At 37.2% G+C, this 23,263-nt stretch overlaps 1 protein-coding gene across 1 annotated transcript in view; it reads right to left on the reverse strand.

Moving 5' to 3' along the window:
• The window catches only part of LOC138707728 (transcription factor RFX4-like), a 58,010-nt gene that overhangs the window by 25,568 nt on the left and 9,179 nt on the right, over positions 1–23,263 (reverse strand). The window contains exons 3-5 of the mRNA XM_069837594.1: positions 14,373–14,522; positions 10,198–10,309; positions 2,145–2,342 (exon numbers count right to left, since the gene is read on the reverse strand). Coding sequence (XP_069693695.1) covers positions 2,145–2,342; positions 10,198–10,309; positions 14,373–14,522 — 460 coding nt within the window. The remainder of the gene's footprint in view (positions 1–2,144; positions 2,343–10,197; positions 10,310–14,372; positions 14,523–23,263) is intronic.

Genomic DNA, 23,263 nt, shown 5'->3' on the forward strand with positions numbered 1-23,263 from the left:
CAACCAGGATTTGATCCCGGCCGGTTGCTTAAAGAGTTATAAACTTATTGTTTTAAGGTAAGGTAACTTTTATGTATTTCTGTTTTTAGTTGGTTATTTAACGACGCTGTATCAACTACTAGGTTATTTTGCGTCGATGCGATTGGTGATAGCGAGTTGGTATTTAGGGAGATGAGACCGAGGATTTGCCATAGATTACCTGGCATTCGCGTTACGGTTGGTAAAAACCTCGAAAAAACCCAACTAGGTAATCAGCCCAAGCGGGGATCGAACCCGCGCCCGAGCGCAACTTCAGATTGGCAGGCGAAGCTCCTCAGCCGACTGAGCTACACCGGTGGCTTGTATTGCACTTGTTTTATCAGCATTAAAATAAAGCAAATTTAATATTTTATCCATATTTCTTCTATCGCAACAAAATAAATTTGCAGTTTTAATTGCCTGAATTTTGAGTTTGTAAAGTTTGTTTGATATCTCGCATCTAAGAAGTGTCCCGTTTTTTACTTTCAAAATCTGGTCACTCTGCCTATAACCAAACTAAAACATCAAATACCAAACACAATATTCCAAGCTTAGTAGTAAAGTTAAATGAGTCCACCGTTGTGCCTGAGGGGTTAGCGAGTCTAAGTCCGAACCCAGCGGTCCCTGGTTCGGTTCCCGGTTAGGACGAGTTGCCTGGATGAGGTTTTTCGGGGTTTTTGTCTCACTCCTACGGATGAATATCAGCTAACTTTATCAGGTGATTGGAACCCCACTCATCTTCGCCACTTCCTTTCTTTCCTCATCATCCCGTTTCTGGTTTCTCAGATCACTCTACAGACGGCCTCTCAGGACTACTGGCTCTCTCGACCGGCCTCCGTGGAATGTAGCTAAACGACATTGAATGGCTTCTGCAACGAGCACCCGAGGCGGACCTACTCAGGGGAGGAGTTTCGCCTCAGACCGACAGGGGGGCCTTGGGGGAAGTTGCCGAAGCAGGAATGGTATATGGATTTCTGTTGGCTGTAGGAACCGGTCGTTAGAGAGTCATGTGGTTGGGTTGGTGCGCGTAGGGGATCTATGGCACGCAACATATTGAAGGTTAGCGCAATAGATCTCAACAGGTCGCAGTGATGGGCCATTCGTGCCCCTTCAGTTACATTCCATTCCATTCCATTCCAAAGTTAAATGAATTGAATTAAAAGATGAGAAGTGGGAGGAGAAATTCAAAAGATAAGCAAAATGCGTCCTTGAAAGGGGGTTCGGGGCTGAAAGAAACTGAATATGTGAGCTCCAAACCTGTTGGCCACTTGTCTCACTCCGGGTTACGCTGCTCCACTGAAGAAGCTCATACGCGAGGGGAGGGAAATGTGATCAAAGTGATTACGGAACAGGACGAGGAAAAAATGGCGGTAGGTGTAAGTCTGCACATTGAAAGGAACTTTGTCATTTCGCAATGCAGGTGGAGTCCAGAAGACTGGTTTGTTTGCTGTTCGGATGGCAGGATTAAGCTTGCACATTGAAAGGAGCTTTGCCATTTCGCAGTGCAAATGGAGTCGAGAAGACTCAGTCGTCTGTTGTTCGATGACAAGGCAGGTGAAGGCCGTCAGAAGAGACGTCGCGAATTCTAAATCTGCAAATTGAAAGGGTCTCTATCCTTTCGCAATGCGACTAGACGAGTGACCTCGCGCATTTAACAGGTATCTTATAGATTCTGAACTAGGGCATTTAAGTCGTTATGTTAGAAAATGAGAAAATTTATGGGGAAGGTCCGTAGCCAATTTCTCTTAGGGCTCATCTCGACATTTGTCTTAACGCCTTAGTAAAACCACGGAAATACCTTGATGAAAAGGAAAATCTGAATATTAATGCATACCGGTAGGCCTACTGGACAAGAAGACAATTCGCTAAAAAGGGGGCTGTCCCGGGAAAAACAGACGGATGAGAACCCTACTTCAACCGCCCATTTTAAATTCTACCACATCATTTATATGCTTACAAGTTTAGTATGAATTAATTTGTAAGTAGGTCTTATAGGGCTATTTTCCAAGGCTCATCTGTCAACAACAAATTTCATAAACCTGAGTGTAGATTTTGAGGAGAGATGCTTGTTGTATGTCACAGTTTATAGCAGTGGCTAATGAAGCATTATTGGTCATTTCACTCACGGCTCAGCATGACGTGCTTGGTCTCGGGCCACTTCATCCCGAACGCTACCTCGGAGCAGATCTGTTCCACATTGGTGCCCCTCCAGTCTACCAGCATTCTGGCGATAGAATCCGAGTTCTGCAGCAACAGCGCCACCGACAGCCAGATCTGGTGCAGTGAGATGAGTCTGCGCAGCACTCGACAAAAGTGATGCGCCACTGTAACCAAACAGTTTATTGCATGAATTACACAGACGTAATTCATCTTATTACGAAGACAATGACTCCTTTTGCCGGATTACGAAGCTTGCACCGGTAATAATATTAATCGATTTACTCAGTTAGGGAATCAGAGTTGCCAACTCGTTAAGCTATATGTCACCAAATAATAGTACAAAAACCACCAGAAAATCACCGAAATTTATACGATTTATTAATTTTACTCATATTGGAGCACTTCTTTAAAATACAAATAAAAGATACGTCCAATTATTCAGAAGTTACAATCTTATCTTAAGGCTTACAATATTTCCCCTTCACCTTTTTCTTCAAAGACGACATCCTCCTTTCTAGAAGTTGTCGCTGCGGGCGTATATAACTGAAGGGTACCAATTTGTTTAACCCTTTGATGCACGCATTTGGGAGGGAAATAAAAAATTGTGTTTGCAATGAAATTAATCTTTTATTTGTCTAAGAGAAGTACCTCAAATTTTAAAAATTTGAAAAACTTCAATTTTTGACACAGAAAATGGGTGGTTTCATGGTAAAACCACTATGCAATACTGCAGAACACAATGCCTTCAGACTTATTGTGAATGATACAAAAGGAAACAGTTTCTGATCTCATTAGGGTAAAGTGCCACTTCACATGTGTTGCAGGCCCATTTACTCCCGTGTGGTTGAACTTCAGTGCTACAATAAGCACAGAGTCTTGAAGATCGACACACAGACGTATGTGCCACCTTGTCGAATCTTTTCCCATATGGGACAGTTGGCTTGAAGTGGTACACAGATTTTAGTACTGTCTTTCTCCCTATAGGTTTTGGAATATTAGCTGCGACCAAGCCATCAACAACTGCCAACCTGAAATTCTTTAGAGTCAGTTCTCCACCTTCATCTCTCATGAATATACCAAGAAGGCATTAGTCACAGTGACGTCAACAAAATACCAAAAAATACGGTGCCACTATCTTCTGCATTTTCTATCAATTTCGTACAAGGACTTCAACATATCAGCTTTGTCAACATAAACCAATGTGTGCTGTAGTCCTTTATGAGTTGTGGACTAGCAATTTCAGTGGTTGTTCCATTCTTCTCTTTCCTTGAAACAGTGGCGACAATAGATGGATCGTGGTAATTAGAAAGGAAAAGAATGGACCTTCTATCCTTCCACTTGAGCCAGGACATTCCAGCATATGACGTACGGCTATCACTCTCACCATGTTTCAGGTCGCGGTCTCTTCTTTCGTCGTATGGTAAACCAATACGCCCATGTCAAACTGTACCACATGCATAGATATTTTGCTGCCTTAGAGATCATCAGATTCAAACATGTGAAAAAGTTGTCAAAAACGCTTTGTGATTGTCACCAACCATCTCTTCCTTGTAGCCATGATGAATAAGCTGACACGAAAATGGAAAATTTGGTTGGATATGGTAAGCATAACTACCCTGTTTGCATGGTGGTTACGTTTTGAAACCACCACATTATTTCTATATTGATGCCACATGTGTCGAAGAAATTACAATCTTGTTACTGAAATATGTTCTAAAAGACCGAAAGACAAATAATAATAAATAGAAACTTAAGTTACTGTGATATTTTAGCATACAACTGAAATAAAAACACGTAGGGAGTCTTCCACACCCAAACTATACACAACAACATCGGCCATTTTAATGAACAGGCTCAGCAACACAAATATAGGGAAAATAAAATTCTTCTACAGTTACTAAGGATCAGTGAACGCAGCGAAGTAGTTTTGAAATAAAAACCACTCTGTAAGTAGGCGGGAAACTCAAATTTAAAAGGTGGTTACGTACTGTAACCACTGCGCTTCAAAGGGTTAACTGCGTCTCCTGGTAAACTGTAGTTTATTCACTCTTTTCAAGCCGAATTTAATACACATAATAGCATTAAGAGTTTCAATTTTCATTCTATGTCGCAATTTAGGCCTAAATTTGACTCTAAAATCTGGAATTTCTCATTATAGAGCTTTCCTTCTCCACTCTGTCCTATAGAAGTGATCGACAGAATTTTTGTTATCACACTTCTCTAGCTGAAGAGGCGAATTGAAGCCGAAACAGAGAAAACGCAAAACAACAAATAGAGTTTACACTCTTTAACACAATTTTGTTTTTTCGCAGATCATTGCCGAAGGTTTAATTCTTTGATTGCATTTGAAGGGTACACGGGAAAAACGATCAAGGTCCATCAAAAATCGAAATTGAGTTAATAATGCTATCTTATAGTGGAAAAGAAGTACTATCATGTGGTCTAACTAGTAATAAGAAATCATCGTTCTTGACATTCCACTACGTCAATTTCTATTAATACACACATTACAAAGTATTAAGTACTTAAACTTTAAAATTCGTTTTTCTCGAAACTTTCTAAAATGGACCTTGATCGTTATTCCCGTGTACCCTTCATTTGGTATTATCCTTTGCACTCTAGGACAGAGTGGAGAAGGAAAGATATCTAATGAGAAATTCCAAATTGTAGAATAGTAGAATTTGATACACCTCCACAAATGCCATTGCTTTGTCTTTTGACTTACGTTTTTCTAATTTGTTTTGCAGATGCATAAATTTGGTCAAATTAACTACATTAAACACACGTTCAACATTGGTATTTGAGTATGGAAGGATTAGAAATGATAAATCACGTGTGGCAAGTTCAAAAATGGAATTTTCACTAACAGTAACACAACTCTACTCTGCACTTCTCTTATAGAGTACAGTAAACATTTGAAAAGACCGTTGCGCAGGGAAAAGTTCCTGCAACTGATAAAGAGAACTGCTAATGAAACAGAACAAAGATGTACTGACTTCTGCACATGTTTGTTCCTACTTTCCGTTTCCTCATGCTTATTGCAAAATTGCAAAATTGGCAACACTGTAAGGAATTCCTTATCTACTACTTGGAGCGCACTTCACCAGCGAGACGAATCCGGAGTATGTGATGGACGAGTGCAATGGTTGGTTGGAACGGCTCAACGTGAGTAAAAGCAGGTCATATTGAATGTAGAGAAAATGAAGGAAAGAAAATCTTAAGTCTATTCTCAGAACAACCATAACAGAAAGAAAGTTATGATAAAATTAAAAACAATGTGATTGCAAAACACAGCGAATGAGCAATGAAAACAATACAGAAACTAAATAAATATCCAAAAGATAGAGTGAGTCTATCACTATAGTGGTGTTGTAGCATAAGTTGATATGTACATTTTCTTTATTTTACAGGAGAACAGTTTTAAAATTTATTCTTTCACGAAAAATCAGGGATCTATTGGATCCTTTAGAGGAAATATTTTTTATTAGTATTAGTGTTATGTGCTAATGGGAGTAGACATATCATGTTTTCCCATAACGTTAAAACTAACATTTCTAACATATTGAGAGAATAAAATATTTTTGCCAGAATTGTACATATCAGCTTCTGCCATGACACCACAGATCTTCTACTATAATATGTTCTACAAGCACAAAGTACTTTATAATAATACCATGTTTACCTATAGTGTCATACTTCTTAGTACAACACCCGACTCTAAATTGACTTGGGAAGAGTACATAAATACATTACTCTTGCAACTTCCATTTTGATTTTTGATTGGTACAGAAATTGGCGTCATATAAAAGTTTATATAATTTATTGATGTGAAATGGAAATAATGTTTGCTCAAATGCTTTGCTTCTACTATCACATACGAGAAAGCAAAAGCCAAGATTGTAAAAATGATGTAATTTATATGATGTAAATATATATTTGTTAAGTGTTTTCTGCTTATATTAGCATACTTACCAAGAAAGCAAACGCCAATATTATAAAAGATGATGTAATTGGTATGTTGTAAATACATGTTTAAATGTTTTGTGCTTATACCAGCACACTTAACAAGAAAGCAGAAGCCAAGACTGAAAAAGTTGATGTAATGAATGATATGAAAAATGTTTCATTCAAGTGATTATTGCTTATAACGTAACGTGATATAGACAAAAAAAACTGAGACTGTTTCTCCATGTAGGATATGAAGAATTGCTACAGTTCATTTTTTTTTTCAAAATTATTCTAATCTTTACTTTGGGGGCTTCATAATAAAAGTATTAGCGTCACGTATCTTCGATGAAGTAGTTTATCTTTTTTAGAACGTAATTTATAGTGTTCTATTTAGCTTATTCATGAAGAACATACGTAATTTCACCACACAAGTTGTGAAAAAATAGATGAAAATGCGCGGAAAGTGGAGGGAGTGGCGTTGCACACTATTATACCACCGTAAGGAAGGAAGATGATTTGCGCTTTTGCGTCAAGTGTTGAATGTTGAAATTATTACTGTAATCCAAAGCTCGCAGTCTTCTAAATTGATAACTTAGTAATGACTCAGGCTTGATGGAGTTTTTATAGCAAGTTTAGTTCAAGGATATTCTAATTCCTTTAATAGCATCGGCACGGGATTTCTCAGACTGTGAGAAAATTATTCAAGATGTACTCCCTTTCCCATAAAACTGTCATTGTTAATTTTTTGTAGTTAATAAAATTTTATTTCGTATAAATTATTTGTAAATTTAATGAAAGATGTTTCTTTAGTCTGCTATTTTTTGGCAGTTTTCTACCAATTTATATTGTGTATATTGTGTTTGTGCTTTCAGTGTTACCGCAGTAAAGAGTCAGAAAAACTTTCCATTTGATTGTTTAATTGAACACTTTTTTATAACTTTCACTACTTTCACTAGCTTAAGTTACATTAAGAAGAACATTGTTTAGGAAAGGCATTCAACTCCTACAATCCCAAACGTGCATAAATTTGCTGATTTAGTGCAATAAAGTAGGGTGAAATACTGTTGTTTGTGTGACAGCAAGAGAGTTACTTTAGTTGGTTATTCAACGACGCTGTATCAACTACGAGGTTATTTAGCGTCAATGAGATTGTTGATAGCGAGATGGTATTTGGCGATATGAGGCCAAGGATTCGCCATAGATTACCTGGCATTCACCTTAAGGTTGGGGAAAACCTAGGAAAAAACCAAACCAGGTAATCAGCCCAAGCGGGGATCGAACCCTCGCCCGAGCGCAGCTTCAGAACAGCAGGCAAGTGCCTTAACTGACTAAGCCACGCCGGTGGCTGGTAGCAAGAGACTAAGTAAGTTATTTTGCTGGCCTTGTTTGCTCTTTTGTGTTCAGAAAAATGCGCAAGTGCAGTAACGGTTGTGTTAACAATATGAAAAATTTAGATCACTCTGTCCCATTTTCTGGACCGCGGACCCCTGGGGGGTCCATGGAAACAATTTAGTGGGTCCATGATATCATTTACACAAAATCGACATCTTTTTAAAATAAATACATTTTTGTAATATCAATATGTATAATAAACTATTCAACATGAAAGATTATCATTGCTTCAGCCACATGTCGGTGAAAGTACGAACTCCAAATAGATCAAATTCTGTCGGTAGAGAGCGTTATTGTAGAAACCTATTGAAGTATTTTTGTTTTAAATTTAATTTGTTTTTAGTTGGTTATTTAACGTCGCTGTTTCTCCTAGTAATTGATGAGAGCGAGGTGGTATTTAGCGAGATGAGACCGAGAATTCGCCACAGATTGCCTGATATTCGCCATGCAGTTGGCGAAAATCTCGGCAAAAACCCAACCAGGTTATCAGTCCAAGCGAGAGTCGAACACATGCCCGAGCGCAACTCTGAATCGGGAGGCAAACGTGTGTGCCGACTGAGCTACGCCGGTGGTCTTATTATTTGTTTATACCATCACATATGCAAGAAGATCACCGACATTGCACCTTTCGTACGCACCGAAGTTCAAGGGCTTTTGTCGAGCGTTGCATGGGTGCAGTTAACCTGAATCTGTTGCGAGCTGCTAAAGGGAATACAGTACATATTCATACGTAATATAGTGCAAGCTATTGTGCTTTTATAATTGTTTGAAAACAAGGGACTAGTCATTCATGCGTAGTGTAGTGCGGGCTATTGTGTTTCTTTTCGAATTGTTTGAGAATTATGTGTAGCATATTTCAGCTAGTGTTTGTATTGTTAAATTATGTAGAAAGTGGAAGAAAATATCTGACAAGTCATTAGAATATTTCGCAAGAAAGGTTTTATTGACAATTTTCGAAGATGTCAAATTTGTATTGAAGCAGAAGGGCACTTTGAACATTTATTGTCAGACAGGAAATATGTACTTGTATTCATTTTTAAATAGTTTATAAACCTTTTCCCCGCTGAACAGGTTTTGGAACTGAAGTTACTACCGTAGAAACGGCGGCCGATTTCACGGTAATCGCTCGAGGCGTATAACAGAAAATATTGCTGCTGAATTCGTGGTGTAAAGAAGCTTCATAAAATAAATGTCATGTAATTAGTATTCTAAAATATTGTAACTTGACAACTTCTTGTAAAGTTGTCGAATAAAAGATCTATTTTCCACTCCTAAACTTTGAGAGCAGTAGTTTATATTTTAGAAAACCGTACGAAAAAAATTTAGTTGACATTTTATTCTACAGCAGCCGTAGCAAAAATGTGATCGTGCGCCGAGCCTCTGTGTAACCTGCAACGTGCTTAGCATCTATGGAGGGAGGCGGACACCCGAAGGGGAAGTGAAGCAACTACCCGACTTATTAACGGATTTTCATTTTCCTTACGTCAAGCACTTAAATATAGTTTCATACAGTATAAGGTTACAAACTTATGTTTAGTACGTGTATAGAAGAAAGAAATGAATAAGAAAGTCATAGGACACATTATCACAACCTAAAATTGACTGTCTTCAGAATGTCTATGCGACAGAATTTCAAAATCAGGAATTATGTCACTTACTGCCAGTCGTAGTTTATCACGAAGGTATTTTTCTGTCAGTCGTGATCTAAATTTGGTTTTTACTATTTTCATTGTTGAAAATAATTTTTCACGAACGTAAGTTGTAGCGAAGATGGCTTCAACAGAGTAAGCGAAAGAACGAAGTTTCGTATATTTATTTTTTGGCAAAGATTTGAAAAGTTCAACATTTGTCAAGTCCTTACATCTAGCTTTCATTTAACATCACATTGTAAATCTGTGAGTTTAAACTGAAGCTCTAATCGCGTTATTAGTACATCTGCTGAAAAAGGATCGACGTACAGAGATAATAATAATAATAATAATAATAATAATAATAATAATAATAATAATAATAATAATAATAAACACTTAACCTTTTAATGTTTCATGAGTGACATGTAGTATAATGCCTTTTTATGTTATACAGCCGCTTTCCTCGTAATACTTGTGAACAAATCATACATTTAATATTCTCATCATATTGACAGCAAAAAAATGCGTCCTCCCATCCTAGTTGAAACTTTCGTTTTTTTAGAGGTACATGATTTCGAGAGAGACATTGCGACGATACGCCACTCGCAGGTCAGAGACAAATACAAATGGAACGGAGTTTGACTCCAGTGAGTGACAGGGTGGGGGTTGGAGGAGGTAGGAAGCAAGAAAAATGCATAACTATCATTGCGAGCCACAATGTGCACGCGAGTCACATTTTCGCTACGGCTGTCCTACAGTAACAGCAATCAACAAGTCAATTTATTGTAGTCTTCTGTGGAAATAATTGTTTTTAGACTTTCTACATTCAGCAACATTTTCAAGGCCAATACATCTTAAATATAATCATGTACCACGCTGTGAAGAAATGGATATTATTTGTATGAAGAACTGAAATTATTACAATTAAGTATGACTCTGTTCTGGTTCAATTTCTTTATAATTTAGAGGTCAACACCGTAGCACAGGTAACCTATTTGAATCAATCAGTAGATGAACTGTCTAGAGAACTGTGTATCAGTGTACTCACAATTGCGTTTCACTGTGCAGAGGTTAGCAGGCAGGGTTGCCAGCATAGTATAGAACCAGCCGTCTATTAACGGAACAAGTTTCTTCAACATTGCTAGTAGCACTGGAGAAGTCTGTGGAATAAAAATTATATACATATTTTAAATTTGCTGAGTAAATATATAGAATGTAAAATTAATTTCTCGTTAGCAGTATTAATTGCTGAATTATAAGAAACCATAATTAAGAGAAGAGCTGCATTATTGAGACATGTTGTGTGGAGTAACAAATTCTGGACGACCAAACTGGAAGATCGCTAATGAGTAGGGCAAGGCATTTGATGATTTTGAATTTTTTTATGACGGTTGAAAGAATGCTCGAATATATACAAATGTGTATCATGAACTATTTGAATAAATAAGGGCAATTTGTTAGGGCATTTTTTGCATTTTTAGTAATTTTCAAGAGATAGGTAATTTTTGTTGGCATTTTAGGTCATTTGCAGCATTTTTTTTTTTAGTTTTCTATAAAGTGTTACATTTCATTATATTTTGAATTTTTCATTATTATTTATTTATAAATTTATAAGCAAATAACGTCCACAGGAAACAAAGCAGACTTGCGTCATAACTGCTATACCTATTTTTCAAGGAATGAGCATTTTGAACTCGACTACTTTTCCAAGAAAACATGGTATAAGCAGTACCTGCTTCCCCCATTTTTTTAAGGACTAACATTTTGAACTCGACTTCATTTCCAAGAAAACACGGTATAAGATTGTACCTGCTTCCCCTGTTTTTAAGGAATGTGCATTGTGAACTCATCGATTCCTGTTCATTGTTCCTTCTCTTCAGGTAGACCGGAAGGACTTTCATTGTCAGTCGTCTTAGGTAAGAGTTAAGCGAGGTATTTTGTTGATCAAGAGAACAGTAAGATGCCCAAAGTGAAAGAAAATGTAATTGTTAAATTAAAACAATTAGTTTCACAAAATGAAGAAAATATTTTTTTTTTCACTGATGTATCAATATTGTTTTGCAAAGATTGTGATGTGCAAGTTTCAGTCGAAAAAATGTTTACGGTTGAACATGTGTCGCGAGAGAAATATAAAAGTGGTCTGCAACGACTTGAAGACAAAAGAAACCCTGGCCTACAACAGATACTTCTGGGGGAAACTTGCTTAACGTTTTCGCCGTTTTGTGAGAAATTATGTACAGCATTTTTATGCGCCGATATTCCACTGAGCAAATTGAACCATCTAAAGCTGCGCTCATTTTTAGACGAAGAGACCGGAAAATCAATTCCAGATCCCAGAATGTTAAGAAGAATCTACTGCACGTTGGGAGATGCTACAACACAACATTGCAAGAAATAAGGAAAAGGGTTGAAGAAGGAAACATATGGGTATCAATAGATGAAACCACAGACACTATGGGACGATATACAGCCAACGTTATTGTAGGAATTCTGGAAACAGGGAACCCTGGAAACCCATTTTTACTACATTGTGAGCAGTTGGACGAAGCTAAATGCTTAACTATCAGCAAACTGTTTGACCAATCTTTGAGACTATTATGGACTGAGGGCATTCGGAATGATAATATTCCGTATTGTAATGTATAAGGAATATTTTGTTAGTATTCAAAAATCGTATATCTTACATATAACATCTTGTGTCGTGAAATAATTTTATTGCATTTATTAAAATATATATAAAGTTATTGCATCTCGACTTCATAATGTTAATTTTGTTCACACTTGTCTTTTGGTCGCTTCTATTTATACAGCATATACACTGCAGCCAAGTAAAACGTGAAAGAATCGAAGGTCGTTCAAGCGCTATTTCTTACACATCCCTGACCGAGTATTTAATACAGCCTCATTAAGCAATTAATTAAAGAGTTATTCCTCATGGGAATGGATTAGGGTCACGTTTTATTGGAGACAGCTCTATTCCCTTACTCGTTTAATAGGGAAATGATTATAGTCCATAGCCTTTATCCAAATTACGATGCCCATAAGCTTCCAATTCGTAGACAGTCGCTTTTTCGAGTCGGCTAACTCATTTCTGCATGTTGGCACAATATATTTTATTGTATGCAGTCTCGTATCAGTAAGCAAACTAGCTAACGCCAGAGCTACACAGGCTGCTACAATGCTAGAGGAACTTGTCAAGATTCTTTAAAAAAGTTGTGATTCATAATGACATGAAAAGACGGGGAATGACCGTGTGTGGTGTTGAAGGCGGCGGTACGATCACCCACTCCTCCTCTTTATCTTTCTTATATTGGCTGCTTTCGCCAGGTGGAGGGCACATTGGAAGGATTGGATGTGCGCAGTGGAAGACTTTTAGAAATGAATAGTGTGAATTTGTAAAACAAATATAATTAACAATAATAAGTAACAATGTACATAAATGAAAAATGAAATAACAATAAATATGAAATGGGTGAGTGAAAATAGGACAAACTAATCTGAAATGATATCCCCAGGGTATGTAAATCATGTAAGTATCACAAGGCTGAGGCCAACACACTTATAAGCGATTAAACAATCTAATATGGCCGTCTCTCGACAATCAGTGACTAACCTATTAGCCATATGTTCATGAACCACTCTTTAAAAAATATATATATATATATATATATATATATATATATATATATATATATATATATATATATTAACTATCTGAGTATGAATCTGAACACAACACCCAGCCGGCACATTAACTTAATACATGATCCATTCGAGCATAGATACCACTCAAACTGAGTAACCAAACTATAAATACATATACACTCAATAAGAGAGAAACTCTACCCAGCATAAGACATTACATGAGTAATCACTATACATTACCCATTGCACATATTGCTCACATAAACTGTGCAAATTGCACTAACACAAATCTCTGCACTTTACAAAATGAACACCCAACGGAGAGAGAGAGGGATGGAGACAGATACACGTAATAAGTAACGGACGATAATTCCAATCTCAAGGATCGTTTAAATAGCAACAAACACGACGCATATGATACCAAAATAGCGGTGAAGGAAACCAATAATCAAATGGAGCAGGGAATACACTAAAACAATATGTGAGACCGTAACCGCTGCTCTACCACTCTAACCGTCTCGGAACATGAACTCACGTTTCAAATCAAATCTCATTACATAATTTCCAAATACAATTTACCTCAAACACATATATCTCACAAATATGTTACTCGATGCAAATACTAAAACTTGCCCCCAAGACGTATCACTAGCAAGCGATGATTCAAACTACGATCCACTAAAATCCCAAACACACACGACGCAATATAACTACTCCACTGATCTATCTCCAACACGTACAAAGCCCGAGTCACGTTGTCTATATCTGCCGCGTACCAAAATCCTAAGTCTTGTTAAATGTTTCTGCCGCGTACGAGAGCTTGAATCTGAGCCAACTGTTTCCGTATATCTCCCGCGTACGAGAGCCTATGTCTTGTTAAGTGTATCTGCCGCGTACCGGAACCCGAGTGACGTTCCGTGTATCTCCCTTAAAACAGGTAAACTCTCTCCCCCTCTATCCTCGTGAGACTTAATAAACCGGCCGATAGGGTTATTTGGAAAGAACAAATGAAGGAATTGATAGCGCTATCTATACTGTGACGTCTGAGAGCGCTCTGACGGATGAAGTGACGTACTAGGTGAACGGCCGTGGTCGTGGGCACGGCTCAGTGGGGACCCCAATGACAGAAGATTGCAACTGACCATTGAAATGAATGTGTCAGAAGGTGTAACTCTTGAATAATTATAGAAGAAGATAAAGGTAAAGCAGAAATTGTGAGAGTTTAGGAGGAAAGAAAATTAATTGTAAGACGAATATAAAGATAGAAGAAATGCAGGTTAAATTAGGCACAAATAATGGAAGGAGAAGGAAAAACAATTGAAACTGTGATACTAGAAATATTTTACTGTAAACATTGCAAACAACACACAACAATCGATTCAATTTTTGAGAGACAAGAGAAAAGCATTTCGGTTTTGGGCAAGGAAAACGTTCTGTTAATGTTCGTACACCCAACGACAATACTTCAAGTAAAACGAAGGGGTCAGTACTTCACTAGTTATTTCATATTAAATACTTATCATACGTGTAATCTACGAAAGAAGAAAATTCAAGGAACGAAGCATGAAATGAACTTACTTTGCGAGTCGAGGGCACAAAGATACCAGCAATACTCCGGTAGAGAATGGAGTCACATACACCCACCATGTTGACTACAGCATTGCTTCCTAGGATCCCCATGAGATGCAGTGGAACTCCTTTCCAGAAATGCTGAAGGAACTCTTGTACCTGCAAACAGAAAGAGTTATTAGTACCATAGTCAAACACAAAAAACAAATGACAGAAAAAAAGACCTAATGTTTACAAATATTATTAAATGATATAGTAGTGTAACATGTATTTGTGCGAGATCGTGCGTATTTGCTTGGTTTCCGCACAAAACCAATCCGCGGGAAGTCTAAAATTCCACATTCAGTATTTCCAACCTAACACACATAACAATTTCCCTCTTCTTACCGCGTAAGTGACATATTGATTTTACTGCTTTAGGCTATTAACCCTTTCTTACCTATAGATACCATATGGCAATAATTAACTTTATAGCATTTATATACTTGTGTGTTACATATGAAGGTAAGTTTTGCTGGATAACTTCTATTTCAATACATTTTCATCAATAGTTCTGTTTCAAATGTTGCCACTCCCGTAACTTGGTCACTGAATTGGTCCTAATACAGCTATTTGTTTCAACATGGATTGCTTGTAAATTTAATTTGGGTTAGAAAGGGTTAACATATTATTTTTAGAGACGTTCAATATAGTAATAATTATAAATTGGAAACGTACCACTGCAAATTCACCTAAATTGCACTGTTAATTATTGTTTTTTAATATTTTCAAAAATTAAGTAAACTCTACAACTCCACTAAAGTTACTACATTCGTGATGCAAGTAACATTAAGGAAGCCGTGGAAAAATCAACAAGATTCCAGACTCATCATGGCGGCATTTATAGACTGGGGGGGGGAAGACAGACGTATATCACGGCCTGCTGAAGTATAGTAAACACAGAGAACATTTTAAAGCAACAATGTTGAAGATAGATATTTTTGTTTTGCAAATTTGCCGTCATTGAACAGAAACCAAGATGGAGATTTCATTGAAACTAATTAGAAATTCCTCTTTCAGGTATGTAATAAACGATCTTCGCACAAAATAATGTACGATACAAGAGCGGTATGTTTTCTTTCAATTCTCGGAAATTAAAAAAGCTCAACTACGTTTCGCTTTTTCAAACTTTTCCTCGAACATGAAAACTTCAACATACCGCTCTTGTAACGCATATTACTATTTCATTCCACTTAGTTCATTTCATTTAGAAATTTATGTAACAGAAATCATAAAGGTGGCTTCTCTTCCTTTACATCTCAACCACAAACCCAAAGAGTGGAAGTATACCTAACCAATACCACTTGAGAATGCAGAATTCACTTTAGCACGAACTTTTACTTATATAGACTCTTGATAAAAATTTATACATTTTAGTTGTTCCACTATCGAATATTCATATTATTCAAGCACAAAAACTCATTACATTTAGAATTATTAGTTCAACTTATGAAAATAAAAGCTACAGTATTCACTTAATCGGGTATTTCATATTATAGATAGTAATGTGCATACATCAACATTCAGCCTGCCTGACCTGCTTGGACTGGTGAACAGGCGGGAGCATATTTAACCCAACAGTAGAAGCTCAGTTTGTGTTGTGTTATGTGTGAATTAGGTTCCACCTGAGCTTACTGCTAGGACGGCAGGTTCTTGTCATGCTTCTTCTGTTTTGTTTTACGTGCAGTTAGCTTTACACAGTCAGACTGGATTCAATAAATATAAAAGTTGTGTCTAAGATAACTATTAACTTTTTATTTTATTGTTAATTTTAAAGCTTATTTATCATAAAATTTCAATTGTCGAAATAAATCAATGCTGTTTTTACGGAGGAAAAAATAAATATCGTAGTTTTTTATTTTAATAATTGAACACTTTACAATATACAGTACAACATATGTTTAAAGAAACGTGAAATAGTCTACTATCATAATTAAAAAATGACTAATTTAAAGTAGACTTATAATAAACAGAAAAATAAATACAATGTTTAACGCAGAAGATACACCTTCACAAATTATTTCATATTAAACTTTTGGCTCTTACAAATGATAACATAGATCTTAATGTTTAATGTGTAGCTATTTTGGTGTTCATTGCATGTGCACATACATCTACAGTAGAATATATACTTTGCGTAAAAAGACGAAAATGTTTCATACTTCAGTTAATAGATTATAACGTATAACATGTTAACTAATCAAAACTAAATATATTTTCTATAAAAGTGAAATAAAATGCTTTCAGGTAAAGTTTCTAAAGGGAAACAAAGTTAATGGAATATTCCATCCAAAAATAAATCTTTACAAATTATCATGTAATACAATGAGACCATTAACTCTTTCTACATCTAGGCTGGACTGCTTATTACAAACCACAATTTCATGTCCTGAACAACTAAAAACCCTCTCGCTTGAGGCAGTGGTAGCGAGAATACATAAAACTCTCTTAACAACAGCCGCCAGCTTTGGAAATTGGTCTTATTTGGATTTCCACGATTGCAGAATCCTGTCATCGTCCTCATTTTCGGCGCTGCAATACAAATACTGAGTGAGAATTTCATCTATTTCAGATCCAATCTCCTCAGTTGTACAACCCGAAAATCTAACTTTTTCTGTGAGACCGTTGACATCGATGGCTCTCCGATGTTTTTGAGAATAAGCCTACATCTGAAGCAGAAAATCATGCACATTTGCCCTCTCTCTTCTATTTCCAATTTATGAAGTGAACGATAATTAGGTGTTAAGAGGGTTGGAACTTTATGCAGGATATTAACTTTAAATTTCAGTGTCAAGAAGTTAGTAGCCGCATGTTTCAGGACTTTCGTATTATTGTCATCCTCATCCTTTAAGAGGTAGTGCTCTTTCATTGCATAACACCAGAGGAGGACAAGTTGCAACGTTGGCTGTTTCTTACCTTCCAAGTCATCTGTTGCCTCCGTAAATGGCCTGAGGAAGGCAATTAGACTTCCAGCGATTTCCTCTAATAATATGTTGGTTATGTCATCCTTTTCTTTATCAGTTTTAGGGCAATCAGGAAAAGCTGAACACTCCAGTTCATGTTTTTTTTTTAACTCCCATTCTGTGTTGATGCAATGCATTGTAACTGACATGTAATGTACACCTCTATAGTTGTCAGTCCACATATCAGTGGTACTGCACAATTATTGGCTTGAATGGCATTAACAATATTTGCCATTACCTTGTTTCGTATATTGTCAGCGCATTTTTTCACTTTACGGGACACGGTAATACGAGAAGGAATAATAGCAGTAGCGGCTGGTGGTCAAAATAATGAGCGTGCTACAATCTCTATATCGGCCTACTGTATACACTTATATGTATTTATCTTAATTTGAAACTCGCCTAGTGACGAAATATGAAGTCCATACGACGTTCCTTCCTACTGCAGAACTTGTCAATTACCCTGGTGTTAAACCCCTCCCATCTTGGACATCATACTCTTTTCTATTGACAATATTGCAAGAGCAGTGAGGCGATCCTGGAACACAGTGTTCCTTAAAAAATATTTTTATGCGTTTCAAGGAAGAAAAACATCTTTCTGCCTCGGCAGTGGTCATTGGTGTTGTAACCAAAATATTTAACAACTTCGTTACATCACAGAATGGATCCTGTGAATTGTTGGAGGCTATGTATTGTAACAATTGAACAGCTCCATCTATATTTCGGAAGTCGGATCTTCCGTATAAACTCAAAGTTGTGTCTTTAACACTCTTTTGTTCAGTACAGTTTAGCTGTTGACAGGAACTTCAAGTTCGCGTTCAGGAAAATTATGCGAAAAATTGTCATAAAATTTGCTGATTAACAATTTTGTTGCGTCTAGGTAGCTTAAAGTCTGGAAACGATAAGTAGTTTCCTGAATTATACGGTCACATACTTCCTTGACTTCAGTTTTCTGGGATCCCATTCTACGTCGCTTGCCGACTGATTCAGGGGAACCTAAAAAAACAGGTAGATGGCAGCAGCAGTATTACCAAATACATTGTATATAGTTCCGAGCACAGTCTAGTATATACAGTCGCGAAGCTCAATACGTAGTAAATATGCAAATATTAGATAGTTTCTCACCACTAGGATCGCTAATATCGCCTCATTACAGGCAATGCAACATAGTACCGTCACAGTCTATTGTTTCTAGCACCCTCAAAACTCAAGCTTCGTGACTGTATATAGTAGACTGTGGTTCCGAGTTCTTCCCACAAACAAGCATTCTTTCGTTACGCTTTACTTTTGCAATCTCCAAGCTGTGTCGTGCTGAAGCTGATTACAGCACTTCCCCGCGTAAAAATAGCCAATCAGAGCAGTGATTTCAGCTTCGCACATGCGCATTAATTGTCTACATTCTCATGTAAAGTTTTGAGTAGCACAACGTACCGCCTGAGGCACCAAAGAGCGAAGAGCGAAGACTAAATACTCTATAACGCGTCATGAACATAACCACGGGAAATTGTCAAATGACAGATCAAATACTATGATATTGCAAATACATTATTTGAGCAAAAATTATCATTGTGCTGTATCACTGTAGCACGTAAGGATGGGCCGCCCCTGAATAATAGTATTAATATTTACAGACCCATACTTCATTCCTATATCCAATAGGGCCTGTCCTAACTTTAAGAATTCTTCCCATTCCACAGTAGAAAATGATCTCAAGTCTTTAGCGCACATTTCCATACATCTTTCTACTACAAAATCCTTATCAGTTTTCGAAATATTTGATCCATTTTGAACATTTCTTTCCACTTTACATATATGACAACCTGCTTGAAGTACCTGTTTTAACTTTCAAAATATTTCCACGCGTATCGCATTTCGCAGGACTCACTGATTTTAGTGTTTCTTTTTCACTTACAGCTCATGCATTTTGTCAAGGCACTCCGCCACTCTTCCTACAGAGCTACGCACGAGATCGGACGAGTCTACTTACGAATTATAGGGTAATGGGTTACTCTTTGCCTTGAACTCGGTAGACACACACCTAACCTTCCATTCTACTTCTCTCCCTTCTTCAGAAACGTTGTTCCCGTACTACACATCGCGAGTCTTTTGACAAAATGTATGAGCTGTACACAAGATAATTTTTCCAAGCTTCAGATCCATTCCTATTTCCATTAACCAAATCATAGTCTCCGCACTTAACTTGCCTTGCACTTGTTGAGAATCCATAGCATACAGTTAAACTACACACAGGCTTTGTAACAACACATTGGGATCGTTTGGGACATACTGTGATTGGTATGAGAAGGAGCGTGTACTGTCAGGCAATTTTGCGCTCGGTCTGTTGTTTATATGGTCAAGAGCGGAATGTCAGACGTATTCTGAATGACATGGGGCAGGCAGGCTTGAAAGGGAAAACGCACAGCTCTAATAAAATTATAGACTCCAACAACCCCATTCACAATCATAACTAAACAATCCAACAACCCACTGGGATCGTTTGGGACATACTGTGATTGGTATGAGAAAGGGCGTGTACTGTCAGGCAAGTTTCCGCTCGGCCTGTTGTTTGGATGGTCAAGAGCGGAATGTCAGACGTATTCTGAATGACATGGGGCAGGCAGGCTTGAAAGGAAAAAACGCAAAGCTCTAATAAAATTATAGACTCCAACAACCCCATTCACAATCATAACTAAACAATCCTATTTTCTTAATCGTGACTTTCGTTTCTTAAATTCCAAACAACCCCATTCACAATCATAACTAAACAATCCTATTTTCTTAATCGTGACTTTCGTTTCTTAAATTCCAAACAACCCCATTCACAATCATAACTAAACAATCCTATTTTCTTAATCGTGACTTTCGTTTCTTAAATTCCAAACAACCCATTCACAATCATAACTAAACAATCCTATTTTCTTAATCGTGACTTTCGTTTCTTAAATTCTAAACAACCCCATTCACAATCATAATTAAACAATCCTATTTTCTTAATCGTGACTTTCGTTTCTTAAATTCCAAACAACCCCATTCACAATCAGAACTAAACAATCCTATTTTCTTAATCGTGACTTTCGTTTCTTAAATTCCAAAAAAAACCCATTCACAATCATAACTAAACAATCCTATTTTCTTAATCGTGACTTTCGTTTCTTAAATTCCAAACAACCCCATTCACAATCATAACTAAACAATCCTATTTTCTTAATCGTGACTTTCGTTTCTTAAATTCTAAACAACCCCATTCACAATCATAACTAAACAATCCTATTTTCTTACTCGTGACTTTCGTTTCTTAAATTCAAAACAACCCCATTCACAATCATAAATAAACAATCCTATTTTCTTAATCGTGACTTTCGTTTCTTAAATTCCAAACAACCACATTCACAATCAGAACTAAACAATCCTACTGTCTAGAGCCTTGGTTTTTCTGAACAGAACGCATGCGACGTGCGAGGTGCGAGGCCCGCCTCGCACAAATCCGGACTACACGAGAGAGAGTGAGTGGTTTCTATAACTGCGAGGTACGCAGACCTCGCACCTGGAAGTTACAGAAACCAATCACTATTTTTCGTGTAGTTCGGATTTGTGCGATGCGGGCTTTGTACCTCGCAACTCGCATGCGTAGGTTCAGAAAAACCAAGGCTTTAATCTTGACTTTCGCTTTATAGATTCCAAACAACCTCATTCACAATCAGAACTGTCGGCCTGGGTGGCGCAGTGGTTAGAGTGCTGGCCTTCTGTGCCCGAGGTTGCAGGTTCGATCTCGGCCCAGGTCGATGACATTCCGGCACACCGGCGACGCTGATGTAACCTCGGCAGTTGCGAGCGTCGTTAAATAACTTATAATTTACAATTTTACAATCAGAAATAAATAAACTTATTTTCTTAATCGTGATTTTCATTTTATAGATTCCAATCAACCTCATTCATAGTCAGAACTGAACAATGCTATTTCCTTAATCGTGAATTTCACTTTATAGATTCCAAACAACTTTATTCACAATCAGAACTAAACAATCCAATTTCCTTAATACTAGAAGCGCTGAGCGGTCAAACGGTCATTTTGATCGCTTTCATTTTCAAACTCGCTATTACTGCTACAATTTTTATCGTGTACTGTTGTGAGTTTGTAACTTGTCCTAAGTTATTTCGTAAATCATCTCAGCACAACAAAATTTACTTTCGCGAAATTAGTTCTATAGTTACTGGTCTTTATACTCAGAACTATCGAGTGGTAAGTTTGACCGCTGTTATATAAAATGTTTTCCAACAAATGTCATAATAACGATTTTTGTGTTTTTATTCAAAATTAACAATTGAAATTGAATATCCTACGTGAAATGCATGTCTTTAATCGGTATTTGTGCGTTAGCTAGTCTGTGGCAATTCATTTCATCAGTCATTTCCAGATAGTAAGAATGACTCGGCAGGGCAGCGATCGCACTATGACAGACAACGGCCTCCCACAAATGAAGGATTGCTGAATATTATATATAATTTTCCCGAGTATAAATCAGACATGGAAGATGATACAGATGTAGGGGAGCTGACAGAAAATAGTGGTAATTCTTCAGACGAAAATTACCATCCTAAAGATTATTCGGAGTGTAACAGTTCAACAACGAAGGTAACAGAGTCATTCAAACTGATCCTGGATTCAGTAGTAATCAGAGTGCTGCAGAACTTAAAACCGGTTTATATGCGACCGGTTGCAGATCAACCGACGAGGTTGAACATTCGTTCGAATATCCGGCCTTGAAGCGCTTGCGCCTTTCTAGACAGAACTACAGATATAGAGGACAGAATACCAAGCGCATTTCACCATACAGGAACTCTACACAAATGGAGTAACAATTAAAGGAAATTTACTTTTCCTAATCAAAAAAGGGGTTAGCTTGAAATTATTAGGAAAATATTTGGGGCTAAGAGGGATGAAGTTACAGAAACGTGGAGAAAGTTATACAACGTAGACGCACGCATTGTATTCTTCATCTGACATAATTAGAAACATTAAATCCAGATGTTTGAGATGGGCAGGGCATGTAGCACGTATGGGCGAGTCCAGAAATGCGTATAAAGTGTTAGTTGGGAGGCCGAAGGGAAAAAGACCTTTGAGAAGGCCGAGACGTAGATGGGAGGATAATATTAAAATGTGTTTGAGGGAAGTGGGATATGATGATAGAGACTGGATTAATCTTGCACAGGATAGGAACTGATGGCGGGCTTATATGAGGGCAGCAATGAACCCGCAGGTTCCTTAAAAGCCATTTGTAAGTAAGTTAGCTTGAAATAGGGTTATAATTGATTGGGCACTTTGGTACATTTATCTTCTTAACTAATATATAAATCAACTAATGGACACCGGTAACAACAAAGGAAATATGCGTAATGCATAGATGAAACCTGTAGTGTAAACAAATACAAGAATAAAATAAATTACAATTACTTACAGAATAGAAGAGCAAATATGAACACACTTACTATTGTAACGTTCATACTTTCAACTCAAAATACTTAGGCTACCTCTGAAAGAGTAGTTGATAATATAGCCTATGTCTTTTAATTATTCTAAGTGGATAGGACTATATTATTATTTCTCTAATAAATCGTTTTTAAGGAGATAGCAATTTATTAACAACAATAAAAGCACTCTCAAGTCTAATGGTTGTAGTTTCATGACGCGTGCTTCAATCAATGAGGAGAGAGGAGGAAATATCATTTGAAAGGTACACGATGATAATCGCGTCCTTGCAACAATTCTTGTAACTCCTGGGTGGCTCAATATTATGTCTATGTTTCATGATCCAGAGCCATCCAACCGAGTGAGACTCGAACATTTGTCAAACCGAATATTGGACTACTCCGCGAGACGGAAGAGTTTCGCATACTGCC

The sequence above is a fragment of the Periplaneta americana genome, chromosome 10 (genome assembly GCF_040183065.1).
Source record: "Periplaneta americana isolate PAMFEO1 chromosome 10, P.americana_PAMFEO1_priV1, whole genome shotgun sequence".
NCBI lineage: Eukaryota > Metazoa > Arthropoda > Insecta > Blattodea > Blattidae > Periplaneta > Periplaneta americana.